The following is a 13,702-nucleotide window of genomic DNA, read 5'->3' as shown; positions in this document are numbered from 1 at the left end:
GGTACCCCAAAAGAGCAAAACTAGTGTTGGTTTGGGATGCTGGAGAGTTATTCTCCATGAGATTGCCTGATCAAGCCCAGAACGTGACGATATTGGTGATCAGCGCCATGCTAGCTGTGAGGTGGCTGGAAGCCAATGCAGAAACGACTGAACAAGAGTTGGCCGTTCCAACTCCAGAGCAATTGAGCAAAGTGAGTGTCAGTAAGAAGCTAGAATTGTTCAAGACTACCTGCAAAGTTCTGGGAATACCCAAAGCGATCGAAAGAAAATGGGCAAGACAAATATTGATGCCTTGGTTCCGTGCGGTGATGACGGCATGGGTGTATGAACTCGCGAAGCGTCATATGTCCCTAAACACGGAAGCCTATCGGTCTCTCCAGCTAGACATAGGACCTGGAGCATATAAGAGAGCAATCCTAAGGCATCCGAACGCATACAAGTCTTGTACCACGGAAAACGAGAAGAAGGAGCTCTTAGAAGCTGACCTGGAGCGAAATGTGAGCCTATGCCTGTACAATAGCTTCTGTAGGAATCGAGAACAGAAGATAAACGTGGATCTTCTGCCTGTTGCAAGCAGAGGATGCTGGAACAAGAAAGCTGGGGCACGGCCCGCAACTCTGTTGACATGCTGCAGTGTGTGAATACTGGAACAAATCAACAAAGATTGATTATTGAAACTTTTAAACTTTTTGTTTTGTTGATATTTGGTCAGACCAGACTTTGAAATTTTTAGAAATTATTATTACAATTGTTGAATTGCAATTAAAATTTTGGTTGATTGTTATTTATTAATACAGGCCTTATGTGAGTATATTAACCTATTTAAACCTGACTGAAGTTTTCTTAATTTTAATAAATAACTTCTTAATTTTAAAAATGACGGCGACAAGATAAGTGAACGGTTATACTTTATGAGTGACACTAACTTTATTTTAACAATGTGTGGCCGTGCCACGTCTCAATTTTTTTTTAAATCAGCGAGAACAAGAAGAAAATTTATGGTGAAGTGACGAAAGTGGTCCAAAAAGAAATTTTATCTAGAACACTCCTCTGCAAATTTTGTGAAAAGGTTAGAAGGCAGTGAAATGTAGTATCATGCCATTTATGACACGCCGTGAGTTGAGGTGACGTAAATAAATTTCAATTTCTAAGGCGACTTGTAAATTGATTACAGAAAATTGGATCACCACTTGAAGATAACCCGGAGTTATGCGTTCAATGGGGACATTGAAGGGGACTGTCCACGGGTGTAAGTGCCATTCCCTCGGATTGGCACAGTCGAACCCTCCGACGAGAACGAAAATAGGCATTAGCGACGTAATCTTCGAATTCGTTATGAAAATGAGGGTAGCAATAATCCAGAATTTTGAATTTTCAAATTTTCGATTGGAACTGGAATATTTCTCAGAAATTTAAAAACGGCCACTTTGACTAAAAAAGGACAAAAAGAACAGTTGCAACACACACGCCAAATTAACAAGACGAAGAACAGTCGTGAAAAGATAGAAAAAAACGAAGTCTCTTATCGTGACGACCAGACACGATTGGACGCTTAGCGGAAGAAGATCAGAAGAAAGGAAGTTTCAATGGGGACAGCCGAAGCGGATCCGTACCCTCGCGTACCACGAGATTGGGGAGATAACAGCGTTATCTCTGAGGGAAAACGTAACTGGCGGCCCGGTGCCCAGGGACTAATACAGACTTTGTGGGACTATTGAACAAACTTTATTAGCTGCTGTGATGACCTGAATAGTTGAATTAACTCCGATTTTACATAGTAATTCAGAGCATGGGTAGCTAGAGAGAGGAAAGGGTCAATCCATTTCCAATGGACTTTTTATTTAACTGTCACTAAAAACATTGTGAATAATGGCTTTCGAGTCGTGTTTTCAATAGTTATCACGCAGTCTGGCGATCCGAGACCTAGGTATGTGGTTATTTCCGTATGTAACGAAAGCTGATCAAAATTTGTTTAAATGATGACCTAAAAATGGTTACTTTTTATTTAGCCCTAAACAGACCAGAAAACTAACTGGCTAGGTCTAGACGGTTAAAAACGAGTAGAATTAGGGTAACTGACGCATGCCAGTCGTCTATAGGAGCATTTTCTTTGGGCGAATATTTGGGCGAATGTAATGTTTGGGCGAATTTTACACCAACTTGATTTATATAGAGCTTCAAAAGATTTTACTTTAATTTAAAAGCTTCAGCTTTTCGATAGTATTTTTTCAACGGAAAAAATTGTTTACTTTTATTTTATTCAATTCTCTCAACTGAAGAAAAAATTTCATTATTTTTCAATTTCATCAATCGCAAAAGCGTCCAGATCAAAAAATTTCCATATTGCGTAAATATATTGGTGTATCATTTATTACAAAGGAAACATGTTGAGTTCATGTCTGCGTGTAAAACTGATCAATCCAAACAATATTTTTTAAACTAAAAGTAAGTGCTTAACATAATCCCACCAACAGAAAAACCATTTAAAAAATCACGGAGAGCCAGCTCTTACATATAGAAACAAGACTGCTCGTATCAGGGCAAATTTCATTCAGATGAGGTAACTTTTCGGCTCGCTTATATACATTGTGTTTTTTCGGTTGGTTTATACTTCGGCTGATTTATGTACTACTCTCCTAACTTCAGTTACAGTACAGGCTGTATTAGTGCTATTGCCGTTCAGCGAATCAAAGACACATGCTAGTGTGGAGACGACGGTATAGGGCTACAACTATTCAAAAAGGGCTATGAAGAAACTGGTCTATGTTTTCAAACCAAAAAACCCTATCCGACAGCCAATTCAGTTGTTTTCGATGAAGTGTTGTTGGTAAAACAAATTGATAAATTTTCCGAAAAAAAAAACATTTAAACGCGTTGTTCTCAATTTGGGTTGAGATTAGACAAAACGTGAACAGCCCCAAAGTTGTTTAAAAATTTACCAGACTTATTATGGTGCAATTTTTTGTGAGTTTTGGGACCTTTTTCATCCCAAAAATGGGTCATTTTTGGCTTTTTTAGTCAATCTAAAATAACGCTAAATCTAATGAGTCAATTTATATGCAAGTTTATATCGAAGTGAGCCTATTATAAAGCCCAACAAAGGTTTAGGAGAGTATAACCTCCAAAAAGTTTTATAATTGAAATTTTTATTTGATATCCAAAAAATGTCATGTTTACTAGTAAAAACTCCAAATAGTTGGAAGTTATACCCTTCAAAAAAATTTGTTGGGCTAAATATGAGGCTAACTGTGATATAACTTGCTCATCAATTGACTCATTAGATATAGAGTAATTTATGATTGACTAAAGGAAGCCAAAGATGACCCTTTTTTGGGATGAAAAAGGTCCCAAAACTCACAAAAAATTGCACCATAATAAGTCTGGTAAATTTTTAAACAACTTTGGGGCTGTTCACGTTCTGTCTAATCTCAACCCAAATTGAGAACAACGCGTTTAAAAATTCAAATTTTGTACTTTTTGTCCGGATAATTTAAACCAGCTTTAAATACGTATAAAAAATATTCATTTCAAAAAATCTCGCGATATATCAAAATTGGGACAAAATTACTAAAAAATGCTATATGTTTTTATGGGAGTAGTAAAACCGGAGCACTTTCACCTTATTTACTTCAAATTGACTTTTTTCTAATTTTACACCGTTTTCTACTGATAAATTTAAAAAAATTCGCACATTTTGTCTTGACCTACCTTGATTTACCGTTCAATATATCAGCCCTGCTTTTGTTAGGAAAATCTGCCCAATTTTGTGATAAAAGTTTTCTTTTTCTCTTTCACCATATAGTGGAGTATAACCAAAAAATGGTAATTACTCTATGTTTTACATCAAGAACTAAGCCCGCTTCAACTTATTTAACGATTGCACAACCACAATTGGGTTAACTTATTTGTCATCAATTTTAGGTATCCGTTTCTCAAGAGACCTGGTAAAGTTCAATGGGCCACTCTATCATAGTAGTACCAAAATGATCACCTGCTGCTTTAATATAATTCTCCTCCACTTTCTTTGATGGTGAGTGGGGGTTAAATTGAAACTTCAAGCCATACCCAAAATAAATTAAGAAAACGATAGAGAAGAACTGTAAAAACATTTTGGTAGTACATCACCTTTGCCCTTGTTTAGGCCGTACGTTGGTAATAAGACTGAATATCGTTTTTTTTTTGATTTCTGTCAACTCTGACAGAAATTTTTGAGATACATTATTTGGCATCAGAATCAAGACTGAAGACAGCTTCAATAGATTATCAAACATTGAACTCAATCTCTTTTGTTTGAGGCACCCAGTATTGGTACAAAAACCCTCTCAAGGCAATTTTTTTTACAAAATTTTTGCAGCAAGTATCAAAAATAAAGTGCAAATAAGTTATATTAAATCAGAAATAGGGCAATTTTAACCCTTAATTTACGAAAAATTATCGATAGCAGGTTAATTTTTCATAATTAAACTATAGTAATTGGGTTTTTTGCAGGTTTCAAAATTTATCATTTGATATGCCATTCGATCCGAATGCATTGCAGTTTTTTTTTGGAAAAAAGGAGTGCACCAGACACCAAAAATATCAAAAAGAGCTTTATCTGCAAGAGCCAAAAACTGAAAATAAAAAGTAGGTTACAAAAATAATTTAACTTTTCGAATTGACGAGCATGATACATAACGATCAGAGTTTTTGTGACAACTGAAAAGCCGCGAAAATCCAGACCACTTTTTCGTTGTCAGAATACAGACTTTAGATGGAAATAAGGAGACAAAAATCACAAATCACAATTTGCAATCGATTGATGATCGCGGAAGAGAAAGAAGCCTTCCGAATCACAATTTGCAATCGAATGATGATCGCGGAAGAGAAAGAAGCCTTCCGAATCACAATTTGCAATCGATTGATGATCACGAATTTGCAATCGATTGATGATCGCGGAAGAGAAAGAAGCCTTCCGAATCACAATTTGCAATCGATTGATGATCGCGGAAGAGAAAGAAGCCTTCCGAATAGTAGAGATTGTACTGTTACAATCGTTACTAAGCTTATTTCACCAATCTGGAAGGTTTAGAACAATCATAGTAACCCTGCTGGTGGCAAAGAAGACGCTTCTTCAACGAAGACTAAGAAATCGGACTGGTCTGTTCTTGGACTGCAGAACTGTTTTAAAACAATATCTTTTAGCTCTCTGGTCATTTCCTGAAATTATTTTAAATAACAAGTAATTTCTTTTTCAGGATATGAGGGGCTCTAGGAGTGGGGAAAGGACCAATCTATCTCCAATTTACGAGTTGATTTTTCTCTACCTGATCGAAAACAATAGTAAGTCAATAATAACCATATAGTAGCCTTGTTTTTAGGAGTGACCTCGTGCTCTGTGGATGCTGCGACCCAGATGAGCACACTGATTTTCCATGTAACTAATTAGTTTGCATAGTTCTGCCGATAGCCGGTATGCGAAAACACGTTCGTTGACCCGATTATACGAAAGACCACTTTGAATTGGCTCTTTTAGAGACGGTTAAAGGCACGTGAGGCTTCATCTTGACGCTAGCCAATCGTTAAAGGTTTTAACCTTACTTTCGATCGTTATGTACTTTCCGGGTGAATGTTACATGAGAGAGATGACTCATATGCATTCACTCGTGTAATTTTTGGTCTGAAAACAGACTCGAAATCAAACCAGTTGTTCTCGACATTGAGACACTTCCCCTAAAAAAGGACTGTCGTCTTAACTGCTGTCGCTAGGTTAGCCGGACACCACTCAACCAATTACTTATAGTCGTTTGGCTCAAGTTTTACCAGTGGTGTAACAACAATACGTAGAAAAATCATATTCTAGAGCAAATCTGAAGGAAAACCCTCTCAAGCTTTCAATCCATTTCAAAACTGAAAGAAACTTGAAGAAAGACCCCGGCTTAAACTTAAAAGGCACTACTCGTTCGAGGCTTCTAACTGATTTCAAGACGCTCTTTTTTAAAAATTACATTCCATAACTGACCTTCAAGTGTGACGTATGCATCTGCTGATGCCGACGACGATCCGTCTGTGGATGTCCACGTGTAGAGATTTGATTGGCTGTCACTGCGACCAGTCAGAAAGTAGAACACATCACTCCCCGTCTCTGCAACAGCAGTTCCAATTCCAAGAAAAACAATTATTGTGAGAATTTGGGGGAGTTGTTTGTAAATTGGGAACAAGGGGAACAAAAAGGCCAAACGATTCATTGAAAAATGTCCAGCCATGATTTCCGAAGAAATACACTTTAGGCTGATGAGCTGGATAAGTTAGCAGATTTCAGGTAAATATGTAAATATTCTTGGTTCAGACGTTCAGACTCTCGACAGAATTAAAAGAGCACGGTACACTTTAATTTTAGGACCATATAGATAGTCTTGAGAATAAATTATTTGATATTTTCATTCACTCGTTCACTTTTTTGGCTTTTTGCATTATGAAAATTTTAGCAGTCAGTGCTTAAGAATGTGAAATTGCAAAACAAAAAAATTGACGTAACAGTTAAAATATAAAAATTAATTTTTCGGATAAATTTAAAGTAATTCACTGCGAATCAAGTTGTAAAGCCTCGTCAATAACATGTGATCTTTGAAAATCGTCAAAAACTTACATTGCTTTTGGTATTTTATAAGTCTAAACTAAGTAAAACGTCACGTTAGAATGGCATGTACAATGAGCCAATTCTAAGCAGCTGAATTATCAAAAAGACAGCACAATTAGAGAGGGTCTAACATAAAAAACTTTTAAATAGAAAATAAACACGAAACCATAGAAACTCAATTAAGTTACAACATGACTCTGATACATTTGAGTAGTATATGTCGGGTAGATTCAGCCGGGGGGAGGGGTTGGGGTGATGACCTCCATGTATTAACACAGGCTATAGAGTATTCGGTCATCACCCTATGTATTAACATAGGGAATAGATTTCCCAATGTATTAAGACAGGGAATAGGTTTCCCAAAGTATTAAGATACCAGGTTTCAGATGGTAAGTTTCAGATGGTAAGTTTTTTTTCGGCGCTCGAATTTCCCATGTATTAGGATAGCGCATAGATTTCCCTATGTATAAGGATTAGAAATTTATTGTAGGGAACTAAGAGCTAAAGACAGGGAATTGGTTTCCCAATGTATTAAGATAGTAAATGGTAAGGTTTGAGTCTGATGGTAAGAGAATGGTATGAAAACGGTATTTTTTGGATTTTAGGTAGAAAGGTCTAGTTTTTTCGCCAAAACTTCGCCGCACGTTACCTAACTGGTAAATATCCTTGGTAAATTAAGTGAGAACAGAATTTCCATTGTTTTAAGATTGGCTATATTTTTCAGAGTTTGAGATGGTAAGATGGTAAATTTCAGAAAATTGTTGACGCCCGATTTTGCCGATATTCGCGTTTCTCGCTTCTACAATTTAGATGTTTTGATTATTGTTTTATCTATTTGAAACTATGAGAAAACAATCTACAGCTATACTGAAATCTAGTGAAATTTCGAAAAAAAGTCAAAGTTCTTTGGAAAAAAATTGCAAAATTTTCATTTTTTTGGAAAAAATTGCAAAAATCTCAGGTTTTTGTTAATTTTTTTTGTCGCTTTCAACCTAACTGTAAAATATCATTGTTAAATTTCATGTAAAGTTTAAGATTAAACCCAAGTTGTATTTTAATTGGAATCATGTTGAGACAATGATACAAAATTTTGATTAAAATTATGGATTTTTCCACAATTTTCTCTCAAAATACTAAAATACTATTAAAATTTACCCTAAATTGAGCTAAAATTCGGGTTATATATTAATCTGAACACTAAAAAAAAAGCTCATATTAGCTGAAACAAAACAGAAAGCTCCAATTTCTCTGTAAAATATTGATACTAATCCGAATTTTCGAGAAAGTATACTAAAAATTAATCAAATCTATCCGAAATTTTCCATTTTTAAACTCAATGATTAATCTAAATTTGTATAAAAATTACAACTTTTCACGTTAATAATGATATGTTTCAAGGGGAAAATGAACATTTTACTGCTAAAATTGACTATAAGTGGGATACTTTTTTCTGAAGAGTATATAAGATATTGGATGAAGTTCAAGAAAATCTTCTTCATAGCTGATCATTATCCCTCTATTGCTTCTACAACAAAATTTTCAATATTTTTCCGTTGAAATGTTTTATGTTTTAAATTTTTTTTTGCTTTCTCCGTATTACATGTTTCCGCTATTGATTTAACTTTGCAGGAAAACTGAGTCAAAACTGGGGAATTTAGGAGGAAATAGTATCCATTGAACGAACAATTTGCTGGCAGAGGTAAAATTAAAACTGCTAACGTCTGATTATTACTATGTAACTTTTACAAGTTTTCTTTAAGATCCTTTATTCAGTTGCTACAGTAAATATTAAAGCAAAATAATTTTTTTGAGATCCTTAACTATCACTTTTCTTGCAAAATAATTAGTAAATTGCTTTTTATTCTTGATTTTTGTCGGAGTTTTCTCAAAAATTCAAGTGCAAAACAATTGGTTCTAATTATAGCATACGAAAACGAATGTAAAAATTGGGAATATAAACATATATTTTGAGTTTAAGAACGAATTTAGAGCAGCTCTATTAATTATAATCTGAAAACCTTCGGCAGTAGAAATACGCAAGGAAACCTTTAGGATCATTCATCCACGAGGGATATGACTAAGATACGAGCTGTACAGCTCATCACGGTGAACCGCTGTTGTGCCCCTTCTAAAGAGCTACATGCAATTTTTTTTTGTTATTTTTCTGGGCTGGGTAATGTTGCCTCACCCTCAAGCAACGAGCACGGATCATGGTGGGCCTCGAATATCCGACTTCTCGATTGAGAGGCGGAGACGTAACCACTTCACCACTGCTCCACTGCACCACTGAACCTAGTTCCTAACTTCTGCAAACTTCTATAAAAAACGGTTCTTTGAAAATTGGTTGAAAAAGGAAATAAAGAAGTAAACTGTAACAATTCAATATTTTTGCGAAATCTAAAAAGCAAAAAAACTCTATAATTTTCCTAACTTTTTGATTCAAAAAAAATTGAAGCTAACCAGAACAAAATCTTTACTGTGTGTCTAATTGAATTTTTCATGTTAAATTTCATACAATCAAGAGATCCTAAATCTGAGTCTGCTAAAGTATTAGTTTGTTTAGAAGTTTTTAGTAACCTCCAAATTATTTTCTGTAAAAATTTTTCTTCACCAATTCTTCTTGTTTTTATTTTATTCAAAATAATGAAATATAGATCTTGAAAGCAAATTTTTGATTTATGCTTCAAGTATCAGCTGAAGATGTCCAAAAGATGTCGTCGTTTAGCTTACCTCACATAAAATATCTTCAAAACATCTAAATTTTCATAAAAATTCAACTAGTTTATCAATTGATACCTAATTTATCAAAGTATAAATCTTTGAGATTTTTGTAGCTGGATTTTTTCTCAAGATATGATGAATAAGCTAATTTTTGGTAAAACTATCCCAAAACTCATTATGAACTAAATTGATTTTCTAACTAAATTTAGCATTTTCTCAATTTCTACTTCATCTACTATCTTCCAACTTAATTTAGTTTGAACAAAATACAATTTGAAAATTGAAAATGAATGAAAAAATGTATCATTTCAAAAAATTTCAGTAATCCGAAGCCGAATTCATTCCATAAATCCTTTGCATAAATCCTTTGCATCTCACTCAAAAAATTTTCATAAGGAAAAAAAACACAAAACCATTGAAACTCAAAAAAGTTACAACATGACTCTGATACATTTGAGTAGTATATGTCGGGTAGATTCAGCCGGGGGGAGGGGGTGGGGTGATGACCTCCATGTATTAACACAAGCTATAGAGTATTCGGTCATCACCCTATGTATTAACATAGGGAATAGATTTCCCAATGTATTAGGATAGGGAATAGGTTTCCCAAAGTATTATGATACCAGGTTTCAGATGGTAAGTTTCAGATGGTAAGTATTTTTCGGCGCCCGAATTTCCAATGTATTAGGATAGCGCATAGATTTCCCTATGTATAAGGATTAGAAATTCATTGTAGGGAACTAAGAACTCATTAAGACAGGGAATAGGTTTCCCAATGTATTAAGATAGTAAATGGTAAGGTTTGAGTCTGATGGTAAGAGAATGGTATGAAAACGGTATTTTTTGGATTTTAGCTAAAAAGGTCTAGTTTTTTCGCTAAAATTTCGCCGCGCGTTACCTAACTGGTAAATATCCTTGGTAAATTATGTGAGATTAGAATTTCCATTGTTTTAAGATTGGCTATATTTTTCAGAGTTTGAGATGGTAAGATGGTAAATTTCAGAAAATTGTTGACGCCCAATTTTGCCGATATTCGCGTTTCTCGCTTCTACAATTTAGATGTTTTGATTATTGTTTTATCTAATTGAAACTATGAGAAAACAATCTACAGCTATACTAAAATCTATTGAAATTTCGAAAAAAGTCAAAGTTCTTTGGAAAAAACTGCAAATTTTTCACTTTTTTGGAAAAAATTGCAGAAATCTCAGGTTTTTGTTATTTTTTTTGTCGCTTTAGACCTAACTGTAAAATATCATTGTTATATTTCATGCAAAGCTTAAGGTTAAACCCAAGTTGTATTTTAGTTGGAATCATGTTGAGACAATGATACAAAATTTTGATTAAAAATATGGATTTTTCCACAATTTTCTCTCAAATTATTAAAATATTATTAAAATTTACCCTAAATTGAGCTAAAATGCGGGTTATATAAAGATTTGAACACTCAAAAGAAAGCTCATTTAGCTGAAACAAAACGGAAAGCTCCAATTTCTCGGTAAAACATTGATATTAATCCGAATTTTTGAGAGAGTATACTAAAAATTAATCAAATCTATCCGAAGTTTTCCATTTTTAGCCTCAATGATTAATCTAAATTTGAATAAAAATTACAACTTTTCACGTTAATAATAACATGTTTCAAGGGTGAAAATGAACATTTTACTGCTTAAATTGACTATAAGTGGGATACTTTTTTCTGAAGAGTATATAAGATATTGGATGAAGTTCAACAAAATCTTCTTCATAGCTGCTCATTATCCCTCTATTGCTTCTACAACAAAATTTCCAATATTTTTCCGTTGAAATGTTTTATGTTTTAAAATTTGTTTTGCTTTCTCCGTATTACATGTTTCCGCTATTGATTTATTTTTGCAGGAAAATTGAGTCAGAACTGGGGAATTTAGGAGGAAAATAGTATCCATTGAACGAACAATTTGCTGGCAGAGGTAAAATTAAAACTGCTAACGTCTGATTATTACTATGTAATTTTTACAAGTTTTTCTTTAAGATCCTTTATTCAGTTGCTACAGTAAATATTAAAGCAAAATAATTTTTTTGAGATCCTTAAATATCACTTTTCTTGCAAAATAATTAGTTAATTGCTTTTTATTCTTGATTTTTGTCGGGAGTTTTCTCAAAAATTCAAGTGCAAAACAATTGGTCCTAATTATAGCATACGAAAACGAATGTAAAGATTGGGAATATAAACATATATTTTGAGTTTAAGAACGAATTTAGAGCAGCTCTATTAATTATAATCTGAAAACCTTCGGCAGTAGAAATACGCAAGGAAACCTTTAGGATCATTCATCCACGAGGGATATGACTAAGATACGAGCTGTACAGCTCATCACGGCGAACCGCTGTTGTGCCCCTTCTAAAGAGCTACATGCAATTTTTTTTTGTTATTTTTCTGGGCTGGGTAATGTTGCCTCACCCTCAAGCAACGAGCACGGATCATGGTGGGCCTCGAATATCCGACTTCTCGATTGAGAGGCGGAGACGTAACCACTTCACCACTGCACCACTGAACCTAGTTCCTAACTTCTGCAAACTTCTATAAAAAACGGTTCTTTAAAAATTGGTTGAAAAAAGAAATAAAGAATTAAACTGTAACAATTGAATATTTTTGCGAAATTTAAAAAGCAAAAAAACTCTATAATTTTCCTAACTTTTTGATTGAAAAAAAATTGAAGCTAACCAGAACAAAATCTTTACTGTGTGTCTAATTGAATTTTTCATGTTAAATTTCATACAATCAAGAGATCCTAAATCTGAGTCTGCAAAAGTATTAGTTTGTATAGAAGTTTTTAGTAACCTCCAAATTATTTTCTGTAAAAATTTTTCTTCACCAATTCTTCTTGTTTTTATTTTATTCAAAATAATAAAATATAGATCTTGAAAGCAAATTTTTTATTTATGCTTCAAGAATCAGCTGAAGATGTTCAAAAGATGTCGTCGTTCAGCTTACCTCACTTAAAATATCTTCAAAACATCTAAATTTTCATATAAATTAAACTAATTTATCAATTGATACCTAATTTATCAAATTACAAATCTTTGAGATTTTTGTAGCTGGATTTTTTCTCAAGATATGATGAATAAGCTAATTTTTGGTAAAACTATCCCAAAACTCATTATGAACTAAATTGATTTTCTAACTAAATTTAGCATTTTCTCAATTTCTACTTCATCTACTATCTTCCAACTTAATTTAGTTTGAACAAAATACAATTTGAAAATTGAAAATGAATGAAAAAAATGTATCATTTCAAAAAATTTCAGTAATCCGAAGCCGAATTCATACCATAAATCTTTTGCATAAATCCTTTGCATCTCACTCAAAAAAATTTTAAATAGAAAAAAACACAAAACCATTGAAACTCAAATAAGTTACAACATGACTCTGATACAATTGAGTAGTATATGTCGGGTAGATTCAGCCGGGGGGAGGGGGTGGGGTGATGACCTCCATGTATTAACATAGGCTATAGAGTAATCGGTCATCACCATATGTATTAACATAGGGAATAGATTTCCCAATATATTAAGATAGGGAATAGGTTCCAAAGTATTAAGATACCAGGTTTCAGATGGTAAGTTTCAGATGGTAAGTATTTTTCGGCGCCCGAAATTCCCAAGTATTAGCAAAGCGCATAGATTTCCCTATGTATAAGGATTAGAAATTCATTGTAGGGAACTAAGAACTCATTAAGACAGGGAATAGGTTTCCCAATGTATTAAGATAGTAAGGGGTAAGGTTTGAGTCTGATGGTAAGAGAATGGTATGCAAAACGGTATTTTTTGGATTTTAGGTAAAAAGTTTTAGTTTTTTTGCTAAAATTTCGCCGTGCGTTACCTAACTGGTAAATATCCTTGGTAAGTAATGTGAGAATAGAATTTCCATCGTTTTAAGATTGGCTATATTTTTCAGAGTTTGAGATGGTAAGATGGTAAATTTCAGAAATTTGTTGACGCCCGATTTTGCCGATATTCGCGTTTCTCGCTTCTACAATTTAGATGTTTTGTTTATTGTTGTATCGATTTGAAACTATGAGTAATAATCTACAGCTATACTGAAATCTATTGAAATTTCGAAGAGAAACAATGTTCTTTGGAAAAAAATTGCAAAATTTTCACTTTTTTGGAAAAAATTGCAGAAATCTCAGGTTTTTGTTATTTTTTTTGTCGCTTTAGACCTAACTGTAAAATATAATTGTTATATTTCATACAAAGCTTAAGGTTAAACCCAAGTTGTATTTTAGTTGTAATCATGTTGAGACAATGATACCAAATTTTGATTGAAATTATGGATTTTTCCACAATTTTCTCTCAAATTACTAAAATACTATTAAAATTTACCCT

At 33.6% G+C, this 13,702-nt stretch overlaps 1 protein-coding gene across 3 annotated transcripts in view; it reads right to left on the bottom strand.

The window, feature by feature from the left end:
* The window catches only part of LOC134853106 (low-density lipoprotein receptor-related protein 2-like), a 35,973-nt gene extending 29,270 nt beyond the window's left edge, over positions 1-6,703 (bottom strand). For 2 of the 3 annotated variants that reach the window (XM_063869046.1, XM_063869048.1), the window contains exon 1: positions 5,999-6,652. In XM_063869046.1, coding sequence (XP_063725116.1) covers positions 5,999-6,242 — 244 coding nt within the window. In that variant the 5' untranslated portion in view covers positions 6,243-6,652. Of the gene's footprint in view, positions 1-5,998 lie in introns of all 3 variants that reach the window. The other variant, XM_063869049.1, reaches the window with a different exon arrangement.
* Between the last annotated feature and the right edge of the window lie 6,999 nt (positions 6,704-13,702).

This window comes from Symsagittifera roscoffensis, chromosome 8, assembly GCF_963678635.1.
Source record: "Symsagittifera roscoffensis chromosome 8, txSymRosc1.1, whole genome shotgun sequence".
Lineage (NCBI taxonomy): Eukaryota > Metazoa > Xenacoelomorpha > Acoela > Convolutidae > Symsagittifera > Symsagittifera roscoffensis.
The sequence above is the reverse complement of the archived record's forward strand: the minus strand, read 5'-3'. Positions and strand labels throughout refer to the sequence as shown.